The sequence below is a fragment of the Monoraphidium neglectum genome, assembly GCF_000611645.1.
Source record: "Monoraphidium neglectum strain SAG 48.87 unplaced genomic scaffold scaffold00127, whole genome shotgun sequence".
NCBI classification, from domain to species: domain Eukaryota; kingdom Viridiplantae; phylum Chlorophyta; class Chlorophyceae; order Sphaeropleales; family Selenastraceae; genus Monoraphidium; species Monoraphidium neglectum.
In genome coordinates, this window is record NW_014013501.1 from 1 (window position 1) to 24,115 (window position 24,115).

The following is a 24,115-nucleotide window of genomic DNA, read 5'->3' on the forward strand; positions in this document are numbered from 1 at the left end:
GTGCAGAGCAGAGCAGAGCAGGGCGGGCTCAAAAGCAGTGGAGTCGGTTTGCACACGCGGGGCTGAGGTGTCTGCAGTCTCCTCTAGACCCGCAGAGTCGCTGAGTACGCGCCCAAGTCGTGTGATTGGGTGTATTTGAGCCCTGCTTTTTACTGTTTGGAACACTGATGCCACCATCTCAGTGCTGTCTGCCACAACGTGACGCCCGCCCAACCCCAGATGGGCGGCAGCGAAGCCATCATATCGGCGCTGCAGCGCGGCCTGGAGAAGCACGGCGGCCGCCTGCTGCTGCGCTCCCACGTGGAGCAGGTGGCGGTGGAGGGCGGCCGCGCGGCAGGCGTCGTGCTGCGCGCCCGCGGCGGCGGCGGCGACGGCCGACGCGAGGTCGTGCGCGCGCGCAAGGGTGTGATCTCCAACGCGTCGGTGTGGGACACGGCGCGCCTGCTGCCAGAGGGGTCTGTGCCGAAGGAGTGGCGGGCGCGCAGCGTGGCTACGCCGCAGACGGGCAGCTTTGTGCACCTGCACCTGGGGATTGACGCCAGCGGGCTGCCCGCTGACCTGGACTGCCACCACCTGTGAGGCCTGGGTCGGGTCTAAGATGGGTTGAGGGGCCAGGGGGTGCGGCGCCCCGCAGCTGGCGGGGTGGTGCACGATTTGGGAATGGGGAGTGAGCGGTAGGGATGTGCAGTTCCGGCTGAGGGGGCGTGTTGCTGCCAGGCTCTAGGTAGTGTGAGCGAGTGAAGACCACGGGCTCCTCTTGCACCCATTGCATGTTGACCGCCCCGGTTTTTCCAATTGCGATGCGTCCCCCGCCCAATCGCCTCACACCTTCCGGTCCAACACCCCCTCACCACCCCAGGTTTGTTGACGACTGGTCTGACCTGGATGCCCCCCAGAATGTGCGCATCGCCAGCATTCCCACGGTGTTCGACCCCTCCCTGGCGCCGCCCGGCAAGGCTGTGGGTGAGTTGGCGCAGGGGTGGCCGGCGCATGGGGGTTCAAGGGCCAACAACCATGCGAACGCGGCATCATCGCATGCTGCATACGGTACGTGCTGCAAGGCGGCGACGCATCATATTGGGCCAGAGCGCACGCGCCTGTGCGTGGCCTTTTCCTGCTGTACGGAGCCCGGGCCCTGCCGCGTCACCGATGTCCCCCCCCCAGTCCACGCCTACACCGCGGGCAACGAGCCGTACTCCCTCTGGGAGGGCGTGAGGCGCGGCAGCCCCGAGTACGCGGCCCTCAAGGAGCAGCGCTCACAGTGCCTGTGGAAGGTGGGCAGGGACGGCTTGCCGCGCGCTTGCACGCGCACTTCGCTGAGGCACAAGGCAGCTTGTCTGCTGCCATCTGCTCATGAGGAGCAGGGCCGCGCAGCAGCGGCGAAGTTCTGACCCAGGTTGCACCGGGGCAGACCCGGACGATTGACAGCGGCAACCCAACTCCTCCTCCCCCCTCGTGTGCGCGTGACCCTGCTCTCTCCCCCCAACCAGGCTCTGGAGCGCGTGATCCCCGACATCAGGGAGAGGGCAGAGCTCACGATGGTGGGCACACCCCTCACGCACGAGCGCTTCCTGCGCCGCAACCGGGGCACCTACGGCCCCGCCATCTCCGCCCGCGGCGGCACGTGGCCGGGCAACGGGACGCCGCTGCCGGGGCTGAGCGTCTGCGGGGACAGCTGCATGCCGGGCATCGGCGTGCCGGCGGCCGCCGCGTCGGGGATGATGGCCGCCAACGCCCTGGCGCCCGTGTGGTCCCACCTCAAGACCCTGGACGAGCTGCGCCTGTGAGTCTCCACCCAGCCCCTGTGACACGCACAGCTGCGGGCCGGCATTGCTTGCGTGTCACTAATTTGCGCTTCTGGCCTCAGCCTGCGGGCCCGGCCTTGGTCCTTGATCGACTCCGTGCCTGGCTCAAAGGCGCGGCTGGTGGTTGTTGGTCAGTACTGCCATGTGCATGAGTGGGTGATCTGATGTGGCTGGGTGAGAAACCCTCTCCGCCGGCAATTCCTGCGGTTGAGGCGGGTTCCCCTTGCACCTCGTCGGTAGGACGCATGCAGCTCACCATTCTAGCGGTTTGCTTGAGATATGGCTGTGTGTGCGAGCCGCAATTTGAGCCGGCACCCCCGTTGTTTTTGCGCGCATTGACCGCACCCCATGTTGCGCCACGGCAACGTGGCGCAAGCCCGGCCGGCTTTTGGTCGGGAGCTGTACCAAAACGCTTCCTTGGACCGTGCAAGGCTCCAGCACATGCGTCAGCAGTGCACCACAAAGCGGCGCGCGCTGCTGCATTGCTGGCGGCTGGTTCCTGCGGGTCCTGAAACAACGTGACCACAACCCTTGCGATGAGAGTGCGGTTTAAACCGGTGGCCATCCCATTTGTTGCTGAGGGAAAATTCTAGGCACCTGTTACAATTGTGAAACTGTCTTCCAAAGGCGCGATGTTCATGCGAAGTTTGCCCGATGCTGCCTTGGGCCCAGTGCCTTTGATTGTAAGGCATCCTGATAAGAAAAAATTCTGCGATCAGCAGCTCAACCTGGACAGCTGAATTTGTGACGGGCCGATTGAGCCCAAGCAATCCGCTTGCACCTTGGCGGCGCACAGGAGGAGGGCAGGCTCCATTGAAGTGAGCTGGAGTCCTTGAGTTGGTAACAGCAATGCCAACCTGTGCCCTCGACGTTCCTTTTATCACAAGCAACAGAGCACTATGAACCAAGCCCAGATGGGGGGTCATCACAACCGCCACCCATCAGCGCAAGCAGCTCGCTCTGTCAGGGTCATTTGTAACGCGCCCAGGGGTTGATGGAGGGCCCAGTCGTCCGGACCTTGCCCACTGCGCCCTCCGCCAGTGAGCCGCCAAACGTCATGTACGGCCTGGCGCCGCCGGTGGGGCTGTACTTGATGCCCACGCAGCCTGCCTGCAAGGCGCACGCCTTGAGGGCGTCGACGAGTGTGGCGTGGTGCGTGATGCTGCTGCCCAGGGAGCCCCAATCGCTGGGGTCCGCCCGGTAGGCTGAGTAGCGCCCAGGGCCGATCTTTGGGGGAGGGACGGAGGTGGGGGCATGACCCGCGGATCGGAAGTGCCGGTTATGGGGTGATTCCTCACTGCTGCACCCCCATGAGACCATAGGCTTCGGGTGCGGCAGCATGTGAGGGCACCGCCGCCAACCCCAACTCGTTCTGTCAACCAGCTCCTTTAGACAATTGTTTGGCCAGTTGCAATCGGTTTCTACTCACCTCGAAGAGCACCTTGGCTTCGGATGCGCCCGTTGGGCCAAACACTCCTGGGGTGACCCCCTTCAGCCGCAGCGCGCACTGCCGCCCACTTTTTGCGTAGCCGTCAAAAAGGAAGTACTGGCACCCGGAAACGGCGTCAGCTGCCTTTTGGCAGAGCGCCTGGCATGCCTCAACGGTGGCTGCGCTGGGCTGCGGGGTCAGGGTGGAGCCCGCCATGGGGATGTAGTCATGAGCGAGGAAGGTGCGGACGCCGTCGCCGGGAAACTCGGGGGTGCAGGCCTCCACCTGTTGGGAGCCCTGAGGGTTGGGAGGCAGTAGTGGGGCGCAAGAGGTTTGCGAGGCCAGAGGGGTGAGGTAAAAAGGACTATTGAGGGAGGTTTGGGAAGTTGGCTGCGGGCTCGCACGCAGGATCCCTTGTGAGGGCACGGGCAGCCGTGAGGCCTGGACGCCTGCGGACGTGACGTTTGCCATCCGGCCTGATGGCGCGCAGCACCACAACATCAGGCGGCCACGCACCAGGGGCAATACCATGCGGCCTGTGTAGCCAGAGGGCTTAGGGCAAACGATGGCTGAGGGACACATGCATGCACGCAGCAAAAGCGGAGGGTTCGTTGAGGGTGGTTGGTTACACAGTGGCATGCTGGCCCAACACAAGGCGTCACTGAGCAGCACGGCTGATGCAAGCAAGAGCACACCCAAAGAAGGCATCATGGCCACAGCTGGTCAGTATCCCCAGCTGCCCCAACCCCGCTGCTCGCCGCGCCACCCGTTTCGTGCTGCCCTTCACCTTGGGCCGCTCCGACCACCATCAGCGTCAAGATCGACACCCCCAAGCCTTTCATGGCGCAGGCCCGTATCAACCAGGCCTTGAAGGTTTGGATCAAGAGGGTGGCGACATGTTGCGGTCATGCCAGGCAGCAAAGTTTAGCTGTTTGCTTGTTTGTATGCACCCAGGCAAATGCACATTGCTGCAGGTGCTGTGTGTGCCGAAAGTGATGCCGCTGTCCGTCTGTGCTGCCACATGCACATCTTGTAAGAGCATTCAGGCATTCTCTCAGACAGGGATGCTTGCCGGTGAGTGTATGGCTCCCACAACAGCGCTTTGACATGCAAGTGCGCCAGCCACTTGCCGGTGAAGCTCACGCGCCGCTGGGCAGAAAGCGCGAGCGGTGCGGCGGATGCGACGACGTAGGCCGCGGGGTGTTGCAAAAGGTGCAGAGTGATATCTCAGGTCTCCGTTCACATTCCCTCTAACCTGTGCGAAGAACAACGAATACGGTACCGCATGCTGGGGTGGTCGTGGCCTGCAGCTCGCGTGGAACTCTCAATCCGAATGCGTTGGAATATCTCACCACAGCAATCAATTGTTGTAACAGCTCGAATCATGCTGCGAACTGTCACAGTGCGAGATCACTAAATGAGTCACCCGCGCTGGACCAGCTGCGTTGACCTGTGACGCCTGCCCTCACTGCCCCTGGCGCTGCCGCAGCGCACCGCGCTGCAACCGAAGTGATGCCGCTATGCTGCAGCTGCCCCCCTCAAGCTGACACTCCCTGCATCATGGAAACCGGCTACTACATACCGGCACGAGGTGAGCGGGCCCTGTACTGAGAAGGGCTGCTGCACATATCAAGCTGTCACGTGCAGTGGCAAACACTGTGCGTTGCTGTTACAACCGAGGACGCCATCGACAGGCAGCAGTTCGACGTTCGACCAGCCTGGAAGGCTGATAAAGCGCCAAGCTCACTGCTCCAGGATGCAGCCCAACGAGCACTTCGCAGCAGCCATCGCACTGCCCGTGAGCACCACCGCAGTCGCCAGGGCACTGCGCCAGTGCGGGCGGCTGACCAGGCGTGTGCTGCTTACGCGCTGCCGCGACCGAAGCCACCGCCGCCGCCACCGCCGCCGAACTGGGGCTGGTACGCGCCGGGAGCACCAGCCTTGTCGCCGCCGCCGCCGCCGCGACCGAAGCCGCCCTCGCGGGGGCGCTCGCTGCGGTAGCCCTCGCGGCCGCCGTAGCCGCCCTCGCGCGGGGGGCCGCGAGGCGGGCGGTCGCCAGCCGGGGGCCTGGGGCGCTCGCCGATCGGGCGGGCGCTCTTCTTGAGCGTGGCGGGCACCACGTCGGCGGGCAGGTTGAGGTACTCGCGCAGGTACTCGATGCCCTCGTTGGTCAGGAACCTTGGGGGTTGGGATTGTAAGCGGTAGGGGGAAGTGAAGGCAGTGTTCAGCAGGGAGGCGCGCAATGGTTCGCGAGTGGGATGCGGGGCGCGTGCATGTGTAGGAGAGGTTGCGAGGCGAGAGGTGGGTGCATGTCAAAGGCGGTTGTGCGGAGCGGCACGCCCGCGCCAACTGTGACGCCCCCTGCCAGCTGCGTATCAATTCGCCATGCCTCTGTCAAAGCAGGACCGCCCAATTGGGGTGTTCGCACAATTATGCACCCGCGGCTGCCACCCGCAGCTGCCACCATACCACTGCTGCCCAGCAGATGCTTAGGGCTACTACGCGCTGCTGTCTTGCTGACGACAAACGTTTCTGCGGCTTGGCCAGCACTCTGGCAGCGTGCTGGTGGGCCGCTGCTCCAATCCACAATTGTGTCAACAACGGGATGCGCCAACTCACCAGGCCCCCACCCTTTGGGAGCCGCCTTTTGACTGCTCACCAGTAGTAGTGGCGCCAGGCAAAGCGCTCAGTCACCAGCGCCTTGGACTTGAACGACTGCATCAGCTTGATCACGTGCAGGTTAGGCACGTCGATCTCCGGGTGCTTGGCCAGGTTGAAGTCCTTCTCGGCGTACAGCACGCCCTCTGCATGAGGTGAGATAGGCTCCAAATTATGTGCGTGGCGCACAGCACACGCATGCGACCAGGCTGCGGCCTGCTCAAGCTGGAGCCGTCACATTGCTGCAAGCAGCGGCCGCTGCTGTGCGCATCGTGCGTACGTCCCCACAGCCAGCTGCCTCCGCCCCCTGCGACAGCGCACCCTTGAAGAGGAACTTGTACACATCGCGGCGGTTCTTCTTAGGGATGAGCATCTTGCCGGTGTTGGGGTGAGAGTCCCTCGCGTCGGCTCAAGGCCAACTCGACTCCCCTGTGTCTGCAAACACGCGTTGAGTGGCACCGATGTGCACAAACGGTCGCCCCGTGCGAGTGCAGGTGAACTGACAATGGCGGGCTGCTGGCTGGCAACACTGCAAGCGCGACGGCTGCTCGTGGGTTGTGCGCAGAGCAGCGCAGTGGGCTCACCACGCTACGAAGTAGCGGATCGTTGTGTGAAAGAGGACGAGTTGGGGGCGCGCGGCACGTTTGTTGCGCGTCGCAGTATTGCAGTGCCTGCTCCCCTCCCAGGTTTGCCTTGCGGATTGCTAGGCCAGAGAGAGTGCGCGCCTGGTTGTACAGAGCGAAATCAGCAGCTGGAGCACTGGTAGGTGTGGCGGGACCAAGCCAGGGCTTACACTGCAGTACATCCCTGGTGCTGGCAGCTTGACCCAGTCTGAACACCCTCAATAGTTCGATGTGCTGCTCCAGGCCGAATGCACTCGCGGCAAAGTACACTGCGCAAGCTTACAGAACAACTAGCTGCGTAGCAGTGAGTGAAGGGCCTCTGCCGCTTCCTTCAACGCCAGTACTGTCGGAGCTGATAATACACACGCGGCACTGTCGCCCAACGGCTGCATGCGCCACCTGCACTGCCGCAGCAGCCGGCGGCAGGCCCAGCCACTGCTCGGGGGAAAATGGCAGCAGGGTGCGCCACACCTGGTGCTCCGCCGCCGCCTGCAAAGGCGCAGCCCCGCCGCTGCCGTCTGCCCCTCCCTCGCTGTCCACCAGGGCCAGCGACAGGCTGCCTGCCCATGCCAGCTCGGTCTCCGCCGCGCCGCACTCCACGCAGCAGAAGTTGCACGCCCACAGTGCGGCCCCTGGATTGTCCCACTCAATCGCATCGCCACCGCCGCCACCGTCGGCCACCTGGGTGTCGTCGTCCCCCAAGAGGTCCCCAAGGTCACCCAGTCCAAGCGATGACCGCGACACGTGCCGCCCACAAGCCCAGTGAACCCTCGCCACCCGCACTGACGCCCCCGCCACACGCGCCTCAACGATGGCAATGGGCGGGGGAGGTGCGGCTGCTGTTGCAGTAGATGGCATGCTTGTCAGCTCGGTGAGCGACCGGGTGAGACCATCCTGCAGCGCAGGCGTCGTCAGCAGCGCCGGGAGGCTGGTGACAACCTGCGCTGCGGCACCCTCGGCAGCCGCGTCCCACTCCACCTCGGCCGCCACGTTCCCGGCGCCAGGCGGCGTGGCGCCTGTGGGGCCGACGGGCGGCACGACGGTGCGCGCGCCAATGAGCAGCAGCGTGTGGCCGTCTCGCAGCTGTTGCAGCAGGGCCTGCAGGGGATTGATGGGAAGGCACATTCCCGTCAGCCTACGGTGCATCCCAACAGGTAGTTGTCATGCGGCAGCGGCACGCCATGTTCAGGCAGTGACGTTGTTACCGGTGATTGCCATGCTGATGATGCATGACAGGGGCACACATTGGTGAAATCCGCCCGTTGCGGCATGCCAGCACGCCAATCACATGAGACGCATGTTGGCCCCACCTTGCTGTATGGCCCATCCGCGAGTCGCATGCGCAGCTTGATGCTGCTACCGCCGGCTGCCATTGATGCCAGTGTGCAGACCAGCTGCCCGCCACCCTGCCGCCTGAGGCCGTAGACGCGGCCCCACAGGACCAGTCCCTTTGCTCCAGCCTGCAGCGTGCCCAGTGGTGGTAGCACATGCGTACCAGCGGTGGTGGCGGCTGCCTGCTGGTGCTGCTGCTGCTGCTGCTGGTGCTGCTGCTGCTGCTGCTGCTGCTGCTGGTGCTGCTGCTGCTGCTGCTGGCAGGGCAGGCCGTCGACCTCCATTGCGCCCGGCTCACCCGTGCCCTCACTCCCTGGCACAGAGGGCGCCACCACTAGGTACCGCTGCCCAAGCAGCAGCACCCGCCCCTCAGAGCCGCTGCAGCCACCACCGGCGCCGTCGCGCTCGGCTGCGGCGGCAAGGGGTTGCATGCCATGCGCGCCTGGGTCTGCCAGGGGTTCGGGGCTCAGGAGCGCAGCGCCCAGCAGCGCGACGGTCTCTCCCTCGCACAATAGCTGCCCCAGGGCAGTCTGGTCGTCCCGCAGCACGAGTGCCACCTGCGCCTTGGCTGCGTGCTGCCCGCCGCCCTGCCTCGCCACGGCCTTGCCGCCGTCGTCCTCCCAGCTGCCGTTGCTGATGCTGCCGGCGAACGCTGCGGCTTCTGACAGCGAAACTGTGACAGACGACCGAGCGTTCCAAGGAGCGCCGCTGGTCACGCCTCCAACCTTCGCCACCTGGGCGACCACCCAGCCGCTCAAGGGCGCTGCCCCCGCCCGCGGCGCTGCGCCGTTTGTGAACGCCAGCGCGCAATGCAGTGTGCGCACAGGATGCTTCAAAATCTTGGCCTGAGGCGGCCCCAGGCTGTCCAGCTGGAGCCAGCTGGTGAGGGGCACCTCCACCACCACCTGGGACGTGGGCATCAGCGGCGGCAGGCCGGGGCAGCCGTGCGGCGGCGACACGGCCACGGTCGCACAGCGCAGGCGGACGCCCTCCTCAAACAGGAGCGTGTCGGTCAGGTCGAGGTGAGCCGAGTGGAGGAACATGCTGACAGGCTCCCGTGTGCTGCCGTCAGAGAGCCGCAGCACCGGCGCGCCCGAAGCAGCTGCATCCGCGGCACCGGCGGCGGCGGCGCCTGCCGCGGGTACCCGTGCCGCTGATGCCTGGATTTCCGCATACACCACAACCTGCCCTTGCCTGCCAGTAAGGCAGTCCGCCAGCGGCACAGCGCCAAGACCGCGCCGTCGCAGCCACCACTCGGGCAGCCGGCCGCTCCGTCTATCTGGTGTGAACGCAGTGTCATCCTCCGCCTGCACATCCTGCACATGACGCTTGCCCCTGGAGCGGCGCGGACCCTGTGGGGTGCATGTATAGGCATTGGCATCGGTGGCCCGTCAAACAGGGCAGAGGCAAAGGAAGAGCAGGCGTCGCCGGAGCATGGAGACATCTCACCTTCAGGGCGCTCAGCAGCTGCGTCGCGATGACTGCCTCTGTCAGGCCGCTCGGGTACTGCTGCAGGATGCGCAGCAACTCAGCACAAACAGCCTGCTCGTGATGAGGCAAGGGGGCGAGGCGTTGTGTGGCGTCATGTGTACTTCGCGCTCGCGCACTCGGCCCGTGCTGCAGAGGAGCAGCTCGTAACGCTTAGCCGCCGCAACACAGCGCAAGAGCCCCTAACCAGCAAAGATACCTGAGGCGCAGCTCCAAGAGGTGCTGTTGTCACTAAATGTGACAATAAAGCCTCCATCCGGCTCAAACCCGCACTTCAAGCGATCTGGCGCGAAACTGCAGCACCACGCAAAGGAATGCAAACATCGAGCTCAATCAATACGTGAGATTCGTGCGTGATTAATGCGATGTCGGGTTGGGCGACACGAGTCGCAGTGTTGGCGCTCACGTGATAAAGTGGGCAAGACTTCACACAGTAGTGGAGTGCCGGGTGTGCCGCTGTGCCCCTGCAGCCTGTCAGCCTTGCTTGTTGTGGTGTAGATCAGGTGATTGAATTGAAGATGATTACTGGTTGCAAATTCTATTACGTCCTGTGTGTCATAGCGTCCCATGTGCTGCGACCCGCTGCGGCGTTGGCGGTCTATGCGTTTCCGTCGTTGCGCAGCACTGACCGACATTTCAGGCCACTCAAGCCCCGGCAGGAAGTAGGCTGCAGCAGAGATTGTGCGCAGACATCTATCCCACAGCAGGAAATCTCATTTGTTGTTCTGTGCTAATTGTCGGCATGTCCGCCTGCCGTACGTCAAGAATACCACAACCCCCCCACGTGACGCGGATCACAGCAGGCTCTTGCATACCCCCCAGCTCACATTGTCATTTGCTTCAGGCACCTGCCTACAGTGCTCCATTTGGGAGTAGGCACTGACGCGGAGAGTCCAGCCTTGCTGCACACTTACGACTGCTGTCGCGGCACCTCTAATGCAGGTGCACTCGCTGCTTCAAGCGCTGTCCTGCTTCCGCTTTGCTTTCCTGCGCATCTCAAATTTCAAATCCCTGCGTTGTCCAGAGGCTTGAGGGCTTAACTACTGCACCATCGTCTGCAGAAAGAGTTGTCGGGCCACACGCGTGGGGGGTCGGGTGACGGTGCGGTGCACCCTTCACCCTGTTCAGCACGTCCAGAGCTGCGCTAATGCCTCGGCAACGCATCACTCATTGCATTTATGCATGTGCGTGGAGGCATAAACGCATCAATGCACGGGTGCTGCAACTAGCATCTGAATTCGACCTCCCCTGCCCGGGCAAACATGGCAACACTGATGACAGCGATCAACGGACGCCACGGACGCACGCGCTGCGTGCATGGGTCTCCGGTGATTCCCATCCCGGGTCCAAAACTATCGCATCTCTGACAGCCTCCTATAGCAGCCGAATTTCGTGCGCAACTGATCATTTTGAACCTGGGCAGCTGTTGCGGCGTGCCCGCTCTCTTTCCGCAGCGTACTTATATAACCCGAGAGTCCTCACCACAGAATACGCTTGTGCTTTGTAAATTGGCTTGCACGGTTGTCGCACGGACACCGTACTCCGTGCGTCCCTTAGTCTCAGATCATTATCGCACTTGCAACAACAGCGGCCGAGCAACATGGGTTCACTGAAGCTGGTGTTGGTCGTCGCGTCCCTCTTGGCAGGTGAGATGGGTGCCGTTGACGCCGGTCCTTGTCTCGCAAGCCAGGTGCTGTTGCTAAACGCTTTGCCCGCCTTCCCGACCACAGGGCACGCTCCACAGCTCGTTAACGCAGCTGAGAGGACGTCCTTGGAGTCCTTGGAGGCGCCCTGGCAGCAGCCGCCTGCGATCCCCTCCCGCCTGTCAGGTGCGTCAACAAAGCGCGCTCGCAGCGCGTTTGAACCGCGCGCCATGCGTGGTGCAGCCCTCGGCCCTGCATGCCTGGGCCCTTTTGCACCTGCAGTCATGGAACCTCCCCTCAACACTGCCCCTTTCGGTGCTGCAACCTGCAGACCACCACATGATGCAACCCCAGTCAGAGAACCTGCCCCCGCATGAGGTGCGCAGGCAGGAAAAGCAGCCCATGATGTGGCGCAGCAGCCGTGTGCAGCATGCAGAGCCCCTGCTTATTTTCAGAAGTGTGCACCCCAAGTGCAGTCCATATCATGCCGGTCATTTACACATCCCACTCCTCCCACTTGTCCCTGTCCAACTTGCTGCATCGGCCAACACTTCCAATTCATCCCAGGATGCCGCCGCTGCTGACGACGTCATCCCAGACCCCGTTCTGGCGTTTGTGACGCAAACCCGGCTGCCAGCCGGTATTGCTGAGCGCCGCCTGCTCACCACTGGGAGCTACGGCTACGGCAGCACAGGCAGCTATGGTTATGGCTCCCCAAGCCCCAGCCCCAGCCCGTCACCCGTCCCCCAGTTCAATGACTCCGACCCCTGCAGCCCCTGTCAAGCATGCATCGTCAATTTGCAAGTGGGTCGGGTGCTGCTGCTGTCTATGACGTTTGAACAGCTGCGAGCGCTGCTCGACACCCCTTGGCTCACTTTCCCCACCGACCAAACCTGCACACCACCTGGTCAATTATTTCCACTGTCCTCTGACTCCCTGACAATCACCTCTTCCCTCCAATCCTCCAGGGATTTGCGCGCAATCTAAGTGCGGCCTACATTCCTGGCAACCTCAGCTTCGCCTACGCCGCCAGCGACATGTTCCTGCAGGCCTGCACCTCCGCTGGACAAGATCCTGCGGCATGCACCCTGCTCGCCAACGACATCTCCCAGAGCATGGACGGCAACCTCGCGCGGCGCCCTGCCGCGATGTGCTACCGCATGGGAGCATGCATTGCTGAGCGGATGTGCAACGGCACCATCTCAAACAACGGCACCCTGGTCACTGTCCCCCTGGATACATGCTCGGCTACTGGGCTGCTGGGTGGCCCTTTGGTTGGCACAGCCTGTGAGTGATCTGCAGCTAGCAAATGGGGGTGAATTTGTAGAGTGTTTGACAGCTGGGGCCTGTCGTGCATGCTAGTCGGGTGTTGCATGGCAAGGGTTGCAAACCCCATGTGCAGTCCCATGCAATGCGTTGCATGCCTCAACACTTGCCTCATTCTCAACCAAACCCGTTGCGCAGCGGTGGCTGCCAACAACACGTGCGGCGCAGACAGCGACTGCTCTGCCGCCGCGGGCCAGGTCTGCAACACCGCTGCCGGCAGCAACACCAAGGTGTGCTCTTGCAAGGACGGCATTGACACCTGCGTCTGGCGTGGTGTGTGCACCAGCTTCTGCGCCACTCAAGCCGACTACATTGCGGAACGCAACTCTCTGGTGCGAGCTGCTTTCACATCTTTGTTGAGCAGGGAGGCCAGGTGCTTGTAGAGCTTCCAATGGGATGTGGGCCATGTGTTTGAATGAAGAAGAGTTTCATGATGATGTCATGCACATGAATACACCATGCATGGGTGGGAAACGCATGGCTCATTTGCAAGCAGCTACGTCAACACCTTGCCTTGCAATGCACTGCCCGCACGCAGGTACGCACATGCACCATTGCGTCCCCGACCGAGTGCAACACCGGCGAAGTCTGCGTTGCCTCCAACAAGTGTTTCCAACTGCAATGCAGCGGCACCACACTGGCCACCACCGACTGCGCAACTGGCACAGGCCTCTGCGCTCCTGCCGTCCGCAAGCCAATCTCTGCCAGCTTCACATCCAGCGGCGATACCATTATGGTGACGCTCAATGCGCCGGCGCGACCCAGCATATTCCCCTGCAGCAAGCTCTTTGCCAACGATACGACGGTCCTCGGTGCAGAGGCGCTCTGCATGGCCGATGGCACCTCCTTGGAGGTCCACCTTGCTGCGTCCGCAACCCTCATCCCTGGCGGCAGCCTCGCCATTAGTGATGTGCAGCAGGTGCTGGTCGACGCACTGGCGCCCGCCTACTTTAACGGCTCCATCGCGGTCAACGCCTGTAGCGGAAGCTGCAGCCCGGCGGCCCCCAATGTCGTCCTCATGGCCCCGGCGGTGCGTTCATTCTGGCGGGTGTAGGTGGGAAAGGGGCCCAGGGTGCGCTCAGTCAGACACAAGTCTACATGGTGCCCCAACCTCAACGCACACGTCGCTGCCCTGACAATGCCTCCTGAAATGCGCGCCCCTGCCGGTCCAGGTTGCCACCAAGGCTTGTAATGCCAATGAGGAGCTCGACATTACCCTGGACGCACGCCTGTCCACTGACCCATCAGGCCGCCCGTTAAAGAGCTTCAGATGGGCCTACACGTCTGCTGTGAATGACACCAGGCTGGATGCAGTTATTGCTGCTGTCAACGCACAAACCACGGCCATGTGAGTTGCTTGCGCCCGTTAATGGGATGAAGAGGGCAAGCGATCGGGAACAACTGTCTGGTTTGTCGCCTTGCCACTATGGCGCAGGGTTAATGCTTTTTGTCCTTCAGCTTGACCACCTGGAATGACTCTGCTGAGATCTACCATCCCTTCCTCTCCGACCCCTGCCCAAACCACCGCAGCAACCAAGCCAAGCTGGAGATTGCCTCTGCCGACTTGGCCGCCATCGCCGTCGGCAACTACACCTTCAATGTCACTGCCACCAATTTCCTTAATGTGTCGGCCTGGGCCACGCGTCGCGTCATTGTGGCCGCTGCCGGGGCCGCCCCTGTCATCAGCATCGTGGGGCCATTGGTGCAGGAATATCAGATCAGCGAGGGCTTTAAGGTTTCAACCACTTTGGTCCCGGAATCCGTCTGTTCCGGCAGCTCGGTGAGGCATATGGCGGGACACAGGGCTTGACCGTGGGCGCTCAGTAATGTTCGTTGGTTCATCCTTTGCGAAAGCTTGTTGAGGGCAAGCTGTTGATTGTGGCAGAACGGCAGCTTTGCATAGTGAATCAGAAACACTGCACCTGCCGGCGGACACCCACTTGCACCGCCGTTTCCCCACTCTGTCAGGTGGTCTACGAGTGGACCTCAGCCGACGCCACGCCCTGGTCGGCCATCCCTGTCGGCTACAACCGCAAGACCCTGCTCGTGCCCGGCCCCATCCGTGGTGCCATTGACGGCCAGGTCAACACCATCAAGCTGCGCGCCTACATCTCTGGCAACGCGGGCGCGGCATCTGAGGCCACCGTGCAGCTCAAGGCGCTCGGCGCACCACTTGCTGCTCGCCTGCGCGGCCCCACCGGCGACTTCAAATCCACGGCCACCATGTGCGTGTGTGTGCTTTGGATGCAGCATGTGGATGCAGGTGGCTGGGGATGCTGTCTTTTCTATGTGTTCGACCAAGTGCTTTTGCTCTCCAATTCAACTGAGGGCGGTCTTTGTCAATTTAAGCAGTAGTTTACCCGTGACACAGGAACTCGCTGCAGCGTGCACCCCAATTTCATTTGGGCACCCTTGCTGACCTCAGCTCGCCTCTCCCCCCGCAACTCACCACCCTCAGCGTCCTGAACGCGACCGACTCATTTGACCCCGATGACCGATTCAACCAGAACCCCTTCGTCTTCCAGTTTGACTGCGCACGCGACGACGATCGCCCTTGCTTCGGGACTGCCGGGCGCGGCAACGTGCAGGGCGGTGTCTGGACGATCCCGGGCGGCGCGCTGACCGTGGATCACAACCACACCTTCACTGTCACCGTCAGCAAAGGTAGGGCCGATGGTACGGACTGAGCCCGGCAGGGTGTGGATGAGGAGAGGGGCTGCTTGCGTCATGGAAGCACTGGCTGGTTCCAAATCGAGAGGGGTGCTGCAGGTGCAAGGACCCGGCTTGCGGCTAACGATTGACTGATACCTTTCTGTTGGCCATACCTCACCTGCAGGTGGACGCTCAGAGGTGGCGGTGCTGCAGGGCGTACGGCCCCGCCCTGCTGCCGTGCCCACTGGCAACATCGCCCGTGTCTGCGGCACTGTGATGTGCCCCCCGCAGCACTCGGCTGACCAACCCCTGAGTCTCGCACTTCGCCTGCCAGCGGCGTTTGCAGCGGCATCTGTTGAGTGGACCAGTGACCAAGTCACTCTTACAGGCCTCAGCGTCTCAGCCTTGGACCTGACCATCCCCGCCACGCTGCTGCCACGCGGCGGCTGGGTGACCGTTGCTGCCAAGCTCATGCTGTCTGGCCAGACGGGCGTTGCAACCATCTCTGTGCCCCTCAACAGCGCCCCCTACTGTGCCGGTGCGGCTTCCACCAGCTGCCTGGTACTGGACACCAAGAGCGACACGTTCCCTGGCGCTGAGTTTGTTGTTTCGGCCTCCACCTTCGCCGACGACGGTGGCACCTCTGGTCTCACGTGAGTCCGCTTCTTGTGTTAGGGGAGGCGGGCAAAAAGTGCTTAGTCTTGATGCGCAACACGAGGGTGGTAGGGTTTGCGGGCTGGCCAAGCTTTTGGTGGCTGGCGGCCCTCTGCACGGTGCTGCACCTTTGCCCTCACTCAACCACCCCTTCCTGGTCCCTTCCTCCGCTTCTCAAACCCCCCAGCTATGAATTTGGTGTTGTGATCAACGGCCAGCCATCGCCGCTGCTCATCGACCTCGCATCTACCTTCAAGTTTTCCAACCTGGCTCGCGGTGCAAGCACCCTGTACGTCCGCGCCGTTGACGGGCAGGGCGCTGCAATCACGGTCACGCGTGCCGTAATCGTCAGGGACCCGCCAGCAGGCTTCAATGCCAGCGCCACCATCGCCAGCATTGATGTGACGCGTGCGGCGGCCACCGGTGACCCTGCTGCCCTCAACCAGGCAGCCATGGCGATTGCGTCACTTGCACAGGTTAGCGGTGCTGTAGACAGAAAAGCTGTCAACTGAAGTCGCAAATGCGTGTGCAGCGCTATCAGGCACCGCGATTGCGTCCTTCCCGCCAAAGTGATTTTGGGCTGCTTGTGCTTGCTTCAACAACATTCCCAACCCATGTCTTCCCTGCACCCTTCCTTCCCGCAGTATGGGTTTTCATCTGCTGGCAATCTAACCGTGACGGCCGAATTCACCACGGGCGTCGACACTAAGGCTGGCGCGGTGCTAGCTGCAAGCAGCAGGGCGCTTGATGCCAAAGACCCCGAGTCGGCGCGCACCACGGCTGCAAGCGCCGCAGGCGTGGTCAAGGTCATGACGCATATGGACAGGTGAGGAGGGGAGAAGCCTATGAGTGGCAGTGCTGGTGGACGACAACGTGAGCCGTGTCCTTGTGGTGCGAACGCACCTGTACAGACCCTGCTGCACACCTGTGCTTAGGCTCTCTGAACCCTGCCGTGTTTTCGCTGCCATACTCCCACACCAACAGTGCCACCAAGGCGGCAGTGCTCAACATTGGCAAAAACCGTGAGCGCCTTGGCTTTTGAAGGGTTCAGGCCCAGGCAGTGCAAAACAACTCCAACACGGGCACGGTCCTGGCTGCAGTTCCGACATGAATCCCAGCCCCGGCTTGCCACCTCATGTGCATCAGTCATTCTCACTCACAAATACTTGTGCCTCTGCCTGTGCCCACACGCAGTTGTCCTGTCTGCCAAGGTTGCTGCCAAGCCCATCTCGCCGGCTGTCGCCTCGAACGCCGTGCTTTTGCTTCAAAACGGGGCCAGCAAGAGCAGCACTGTCAACCGCGGTCAACAGCAGCGGCGCTCGCTGCTGCAAGCCGACGCTTCAGCTGCACAAGCAGCCGCATCAGCGCTCGGTAATGTCACCTCGGCTGTCAACGACATGGCGGACATGCTCGCCCTTGGGGCTACGCCCGCAGACGGCTATCTCGCTGCTGGCGACGCTGGCGCGTGGGTTAGCGCCGCCAATACTGTTGGCCGCGCGCTCAATGCGCTGCCGCTGCAGGTTGGCTCGACAGCAGCCGGCGTAACCTCAGCGATTGACAAGGCAACAAACGCACAGCTGCAGTTTTACGGGCAGTTTGTGGGTTTCTGCAGCACTGTGGACGACAGCGGCGTGGAAACCGAACAGCCCTGCCCCGCGGGTCCTGTCACTGTCGGCGCACAGTTTTATGAGGACGCGGCGCTCTTCGCCGATGTCCGAACGGCCGCTGGCCTGCCACTGATCGCCAACGCTAGCAGCTTGGCCGGCCTCGCGCCTGCATCTGGCGTGGTGGTGCTGGCCGTGTCTGGCTCCAACAACCTTGATGCGTCGTTGCCCTGTTCTGGCGCATGCGGTGTACGGATTCAGCTGCCGCTGACGGGCACTGCAGCCGAAGTCGCCTCAACTGCTGCGGCTGCAGCCAACCCTGCCGCCAGCCGCCGGCGCCTGCACCAACTGGTGCTCAACGCCACCGCCCAGCTGGCTTGCCTGCGCATGGAAGCTGGCCAGACAGTATTTGCTGGCTATCCAGCCGATCCAACTTACGCCGTCACTGAGGTTGTGGCAGCGTCAGTCAACGCCACCAACGGCCTTGCAACCTGCACCGTGACGCGCTCCGGCACGTAAGTTTGCTTGGTGCAAACCCTCACCTCCCCTTGCTGAGCGCCGCGTTTGGCTGCTGGTACTTGCAGCCTTACCTGTCTTGCTGCACCTAGGGGGCTTGCCTGGCATCACTCCCTGCCCCTTGCCCCACCTACCAAACCCAGGTACTTGCTTGCTGCCTTCACACGAGCCGCCGATGCCAACACCACCTTCCAGGCCCCCAGCGGGTCCACTCCCCACGCCTTCCGCACCCATTTTGCCGGCATGGACTACGACGCCCTCATGGCCAATATCACACGTCGCGACCAATTTAAGAGCGACATCCGCACCGCCGTGGCGCGCGCTGCAAGCCTTGTGGCGGCCAATGTGGAGGTTGCCAACCTCACACGTGGCTCTGTGGTGAGATTCCAGGGCTTGAGAGCAAGCAAGAATCCTCGGATACATGGTTGCAATTGTGGCTGCAGTCATCAAAGACCAGCTCAGCACCACAGCGGTTTTGGCAGCCTCACATTGTGCTTGAAGACCACGGGACGCTCTCAACCTTATCCAAACTGCCCCCTGGTGGCCCTCTCACCCACCCACAGGTCGCCGATGTTGTCGTGTACACTCCCAGCACCTGGACATCCAACCAGATCAACGACTTTGCCTCAATGATCACGAGCAACCCCTCTGCTGTTTTCAATGCCGCCTTCCTGGCCGCATACCCCGACATCACCAGCATTTCCGTCGTTGCCACGACAACCTTGCCGCCTCGCCAAGGGCTCACAATGAACCAGAAGATCGGCATCGGTGTGGGTGTCGGCGTGGGAGTGCCGCTCGTGGCGGGCGCGGTTGGATTTGCCGTGCTGCGACGCCGGCGCCGCATGGCCGTCGAGCCTAGGGGCGCACTTGGCGGCAGCGCGGACCAGCTCGCCTGACAAACACGAATATGATGTCTCATACTGCGCGCTGTGAAGGCGCTTTCCTTGCTCATATCTCTGCACTGCATGCCAAACCCTTTGGCGTGGCTGGCCTTTGCTTTGACGCAACCCTTGAGGACTCTGACCCCGAAACCCCTGCTCCTGCATTGACCCTGAAGCGAACAGCACCTCATCTATGGCCCCCTGCAGCCGGCCACATGCATCGCCTGTCTCCCCAAGCTCGCCACTTCCCAAGTTCACAAACCTTTGCGCGGATGAGGCCCATTCCACAAACAAACTCTTGATGCTGGCATGGGGACCCTTGCCCCCTGCATCCATTCTTGTTCCAGCCGCACTGTGCGTGCTCCGCAACGGCAACAGCCGCCGTTTTTGCCCAAGCACCTGGCACCCTGCATGTTTGTTTGCTTGCCTTTTTGTTCATGCTTTTCACGCTGCTGATTACAGCCTTCAAGTCTTCCCGTCGTTCAGATATACTCCACACACATCCCTTGGTCATGTCCTAGCCCGCGGCACGTGTGAGTAACACCTGGATGGCTGGAGCCCACATTGGCTTGACTGGATATGAACGGCATCGCTGCCGCACATGCGCGTACCCCAAGCACCCCCCCATGCTGGCGTGTATCACCAGAGAACCACTTCTGTGAGATTGCTGGGCGGCAATCGCGATGTGCGACCAACGTGGCACGACGCGGCGCCCGTGGGGATGGAGGAGGAGCGAGGCGCATCGGCGGATGTGGTACATGGCGGGAAGCTGGGCTTGCTCCATGTGCTTGCTTGTGACTATACGTACGACAAGCAGCTACCAAGTTGACATTAATACACAAGGCCACAGTCGGCTGTTGGCCGCATTTATATTGGTCAGGTCGGCTCACCCGCCGCGCCATTTCACCAGTTCTTGGCCCAGAGCGGCCAAGCCCCGGGTGACTGGGCTTGCAGGGTGCCAACTAATCGTGATGCTTGCTTTCGTGGCGCTGGCACTGGCGGTGGTGGCCTCGGCGGTAAGTTGTGATCTCAGCTACCTGTCAGCCGGTGGCACTGTCCGCTATGTGAGCATGTGAAGTTTTCAATGATAAAATATGATGACGCGATGATGTATAACGGTGTTGGCATCGGGCGATGTGTGGGCTGGGCACGAGCGAAGCGCATCGGCAAGCGTGCTGGGCGCCGGCAGACGCACCTGCAGCGGTCTGGCCAACCACCTCGGTTGCTCCTCAGCACGGCCGGTACCAACATGCCAATCGGCCAAACTTCATGAGCATTTCACACGCCTAATGTTGACAGCAGGATACCTTGCCTGGCCCTGCACCCAGCTGCACGCAAAATGCGCTTGGTAAGTGCTCGTCTCAGCGGCCACACGGCGGGTCGCGATGCATTTCTGTGTTCAAGGGTTGGTCAATTTCGATTATGCAACTGAATGCAATGGTGCCGGCCACAATCACCATGGCTACCACACTGTTAAGCGCCATCTGGACGGTCAACCTCGCACTCAACAATCCCCTTTGTCCTGTCCATGCAGACAACATCGCCTTTGGTGTCGCTGGCGCCGCCTACCAGGTGCGCCTCTAGCTGCGGCCCTGCCAGGATCACGGGATCTTTATCGGGGGGAACTCCTGCCTGCCGCCTCCGCGCCGGCATCTCCCTGTCGCCCACGGGCCCGGCAGTCCAGACCCGCCTCCTCAGCAGCCCGCCAACTTTGCCCCCCCCCCCGCCCCCACAGACCGAGGGCTCCCCCCATGCAGATGGGCGCAGCCCCAGCATTTGGGACGTGTACGTTGAGAAGAACCCCAAAAAAATCCGCGATGGCTCGACCGGTGCCGTGACGTGCGACCACTACCACCGCTTCAAGGAGGACTTTGCCCTCATGAAGAAGCTGGGCGTCAAGAACTACCGGTCAGCAGGCCACCACGTACAGTCTCTTTTTTTGGGGGGGGGGGGCGTGCAGGACCAGCCGCGCAGGGTTAGCACCATCATTTGATTTGACGGGCAGCGCTGTGTTTTTGGCCAAGCGGACATGAGGTCAGAGCCACCGCAGCTGATCCAAGGTTGCGGGAGGGGGGGGAGGGGTACATCGGCAGGAGCTGCATGAGAGGCGCCAGCGCGTGGCAGACTGTCAGGGGCGTTGTCCTGTGGACGGTCTTGGTTACGCAGTGTGGCAGGGGCTGCTCAAGCTGTCCCTCCGGAGGATGGTGCAGGGCAGGTGCAGGGCAGGTGCAGAGCGACCCAGGCAACAAGCACTTGGCTACCTCACTCACGCCTCCCTCAACCTGCCGGTGTCGCTGCCCCCTGCCCCCCGGGCCCCCCAAGGTTCTCCATCAGCTGGGGCCGCATCGTGCCCAGCGGCCGCAAGGGCGGCGCTGTCAACCCCAAGGGCGTGGCCTTCTACAACGCTGTGATCGACAGCATGATCGAGAATGGCATCAGCCCGGCCGCCACTCTCTACCACTGGGACATCCCCCAGACCAACCAGGACGAGTACAAGGTGGGAGAAGGGGACACAGAGGGGGCCGTCACAGGCAGGGGCAGGGTGCGGTGTGTGTGTGTGTGCATGCATGCGCGCGTGCGCGTGCATGTGATTCAGCGGATGTAAGTGCTCATGTGTTAGTGAGTGCTTTGTTGATGCTGCAGGGCCAAAACTGCAGCAGCATGTAGCCCAATCCTGCTGCTTTTGCGGGGCACCTGGGTGCCTCCCACATTCATAGCGCGACACCCCCTGCCGCTTGCCGCTGCCTGTCCCCCCATGCATTCCCCAGGGCTTCTTGGGCCGCGAGGTGATTGACGACTTTGCCTATTTCGCCGACGTGGCCTTCAAGCACTTTGGGGACCGCGTGAAGAAGTGGATCACGTGAGGGGTACAGGACGAGGCATGGTGGATTGAGTTGGCGATCCATCTGGATTGGCTGCAGGGCTTCTGTCGCGTTGTGAGCAGTGCATGCCACGCCACTGTCCACTCCACAGGGGCTGCCCCCGGGTCCGCATCCAGCACCCTAGAGGTCTTTCATCTCAGCCGTGTTTTCAAGACTGTTCATTGTGCAGCGCGGGGCCTTTACCCCTCAAACTCACCGCCTCCCGCCGCCCTCTCTACCAGCTTCAACGAGCCCTGGGTAGTGTGCAACATCCAGTGGGGCAACGGCGACTTTGCCCCCGGCGTCAACGAGGGCGAGAAGGGCAAGTGGCTCTGCGGCCACAACCTGCTGCTCTCACACGCTGCTGCTGTCAAGGTGGGCCATGGACCGAGTGTTGGCTGCAATCAGCAGGGCTCCCTCTTAGTGCACAGGGTTGAACATGGGTATTGCGCTGTGCACCTACCCAGCAGCTGCGAGTATACATTACCACTCTACACACCTTGCCTGAACCTCACGCCATGCTCCCACGCAAACACTCAGCCGTTACATTGGCCCGACACACAAACACCCTATGCGAACCCCCATCCACCCCAACCTCCTCAGGTCTACCGCGGCAAGTTCAAGGCCCAGAAGGGCAAGATCGGCATGGCTCTTTGGAGCGAGTGGAGCGAGCCCTACACCGACGCCCCCGAGGGTGCGGGCCTGCCCATTCACTGACACCTGCACGTTGGGGCCTGGCGCACGTCGCCTCACTTAGCAAATAGTCTTGCCTGGCGGGCAGACAACCCTCTGCGCCAGCCTGTCTCCCGCGTATGTCCTTGCCCCACCGCCCCTCAATCGCGCAGCACCGACCCGCCCTCGCGTCCTTCAACTCCTGCCCCACAATCCAATTCTGATTTCCGACCTGCACACAACGCGACAGACAAGCGCGCCGCCCAGAACAAGATGGACATCGACTTTGGCTGGTTTGCCGACACCATTCACTTTGGCGACTACCCCCCGCTGGTCAAGAAGCTCAAGGCCGCCTACCTGCCAGAGTTCACGGAAGCCGAGAAGCAGCTTCTCAAGCGCAGCTACGACTACGTGGGCATGACGCTGTACACGGCCAAGTATGCGCACTACAACGGCAACCCTGACGGCTGGTGGGTGATGACCAAGGACAAGGACGGCAACATCCTCGGGGAGCAGGTGGGGGCCGTGGGCGAGGCGCCCGCTGTATCGCAGCAACCGAGGCGCCGCAGGGGTTTTTAATTATTTGCGGGTATTGAGGGCTCGGATTGCAGCAGCTGAGGGTACTGAAGTCTTGGGAGGCAGGCTGCATGCTTAGCCAGGACCTTGCATTTGTTATTGCCTGCCATCCTACTTCAATGTGCGCCCTCTGTCCCATTCCACCCACCAAACGCATCCCTGTACCGCCCCAAAACCTGTAAACCTCTTCAATCCCGCCGTGTCCCTGACCCTGCAGGCGGAGTCCTACTGGCTGTACAACGTGCCCTGGGCCATCAACCGCATGCTCAACTACCTGGACAAGCGCTACGACCGCCCCGAGATCTGGATCCTGGAGAACGGCATCAGCGAGAAGGGGGAGGCCGCCAGGGTGGGCGCCGCGCGGCTGCACGACCCGCTGCGCACCAAGTACTTCAGCGGCTACGTGGACGAGGTCTGCAAGTGAGTGCGGCGGGGAGGTGATGCCAAGATGACGTGCGTCTAGGAATGGCAAGTGCAGGGAGGGGGGGTTCATACCTGAACGCAGGCTGCCGTTCAAGGCTGCCCAGGTTTCAAGGGTTGAGGATGCCAAATGAGATGAAATACCGCAAGGTGGGGTGTGTCTCGAGGCGTGGGCGTGGCCGCACCGCTCGTCCGCGCCCTGTTTGCTCAAGCCATACACCCACTACACAATTGCCCTGGAAACCCCCTTAGGGCCCAGCAGACTGGCGTGCGGCTGACGCACTACTTCATCTGGTCGTTCATGGACAACTGGTGCGTGGGCTTGCGGACGGCCCCAACGGGGACTACGGCAGGCTTGCAGCACCCACGCGCCCTGACTGCGTCCCCACTCCATTTGATATGTGATCTTGCAGCTCAGCAGGCCGTGCCTCGACATCCATCTGTGACCTTTTTTAGCAACGTATGAGCAGCACTCCACTCTACACCCCACAACTCACCTAACCCACCAGGGAGTGGCGCGAGGGCTTCTCCACGAGGTTTGGCATAGTCCGCGTCGACTTTGACAACAAGAACCTCACGCGCACGCCCAAGACCAGCGCCACATGGCTGCAAAAGAACATTTTCAGCCGTTCCCAGAAGAAGTAGAGGCCCTTTCAAACGGCGGTGGAACGGGTAGCTGTCGCTGGAGATGCAAGGCGAGCCTCTGTTCGGCGCCTGACTTTTGGCATTTGTCACCTGCGCCGTCCGGCTCTCTGCCCATCCCCTTGACTTCTGGGCCCACCTGGGCTTCAATGGCAACGGGCAGCAGCTGGCTTGATGTCGCAACTGGCGCATCGTTTGTTGCAAGCCCGCAGCGGGCTCTGTTGGGCGAGCTGGCCGCGGAAATGTAGCTGGGGTTGGTTGGCCTTGCTGGGCGCCTTGATTGTGCATACAGCAACGCGTGAGGGGTACAGCGCGTTGACGACGAAGCCTGCG

General features: G+C 62.1%; 5 protein-coding genes across 5 annotated transcripts; 3 read left to right on the top strand and 2 right to left on the bottom strand.

Moving 5' to 3' along the window:
- Positions 1-219: 219 nt before the first annotated feature.
- On the top strand, positions 220-1,787 carry MNEG_1298 (Carotenoid isomerase; the record flags this gene model as incomplete). Its single annotated transcript, XM_014050211.1, has 4 exons — positions 220-575; positions 860-963; positions 1,165-1,274; positions 1,491-1,787. The coding sequence occupies 4 exons, from the start codon at positions 220-222 to the stop codon at positions 1,785-1,787; spliced, it is 867 nt and encodes a 288-aa protein (XP_013905665.1).
- Positions 1,788-5,096: 3,309 nt separating this feature from the next.
- On the bottom strand, positions 5,097-6,265 carry MNEG_1299 (40S ribosomal protein S10; the record flags this gene model as incomplete). Its single annotated transcript, XM_014050212.1, has 3 exons — positions 5,097-5,412; positions 5,894-6,038; positions 6,214-6,265. 3 exons carry the CDS (start codon positions 6,263-6,265, stop codon positions 5,097-5,099), a joined length of 513 nt encoding a protein of 170 aa, XP_013905666.1.
- Positions 6,266-6,794: 529 nt separating this feature from the next.
- MNEG_1300 (hypothetical protein) lies at positions 6,795-8,890 on the bottom strand (the record flags this gene model as incomplete). The annotated part of the gene is made up of 3 exons (XM_014050213.1): positions 6,795-6,809; positions 6,987-7,613; positions 7,826-8,890. The coding sequence occupies 3 exons, from the start codon at positions 8,888-8,890 to the stop codon at positions 6,795-6,797; spliced, it is 1,707 nt and encodes a 568-aa protein (XP_013905667.1).
- Positions 8,891-13,133: 4,243 nt separating this feature from the next.
- MNEG_1301 (hypothetical protein) lies at positions 13,134-18,626 on the top strand (the record flags this gene model as incomplete). The annotated part of the gene is made up of 12 exons (XM_014050214.1): positions 13,134-13,334; positions 13,477-13,652; positions 13,835-14,084; positions 14,273-14,529; positions 14,763-14,968; positions 15,291-15,609; positions 15,798-16,086; positions 16,255-16,416; positions 16,605-16,632; positions 16,805-17,729; positions 17,874-18,108; positions 18,294-18,626. The coding sequence occupies 12 exons, from the start codon at positions 13,134-13,136 to the stop codon at positions 18,624-18,626; spliced, it is 3,381 nt and encodes a 1,126-aa protein (XP_013905668.1).
- A 1,443-nt stretch (positions 18,627-20,069) lies between these two features.
- Positions 20,070-23,785, top strand: MNEG_1302 (hypothetical protein; the record flags this gene model as incomplete). Its single annotated transcript, XM_014050215.1, has 10 exons — positions 20,070-20,183; positions 20,347-20,519; positions 20,934-21,108; positions 21,380-21,471; positions 21,715-21,847; positions 22,076-22,166; positions 22,395-22,660; positions 22,938-23,140; positions 23,393-23,452; positions 23,650-23,785. The coding sequence occupies 10 exons, from the start codon at positions 20,070-20,072 to the stop codon at positions 23,783-23,785; spliced, it is 1,443 nt and encodes a 480-aa protein (XP_013905669.1).
- Positions 23,786-24,115: the final 330 nt, after the last annotated feature.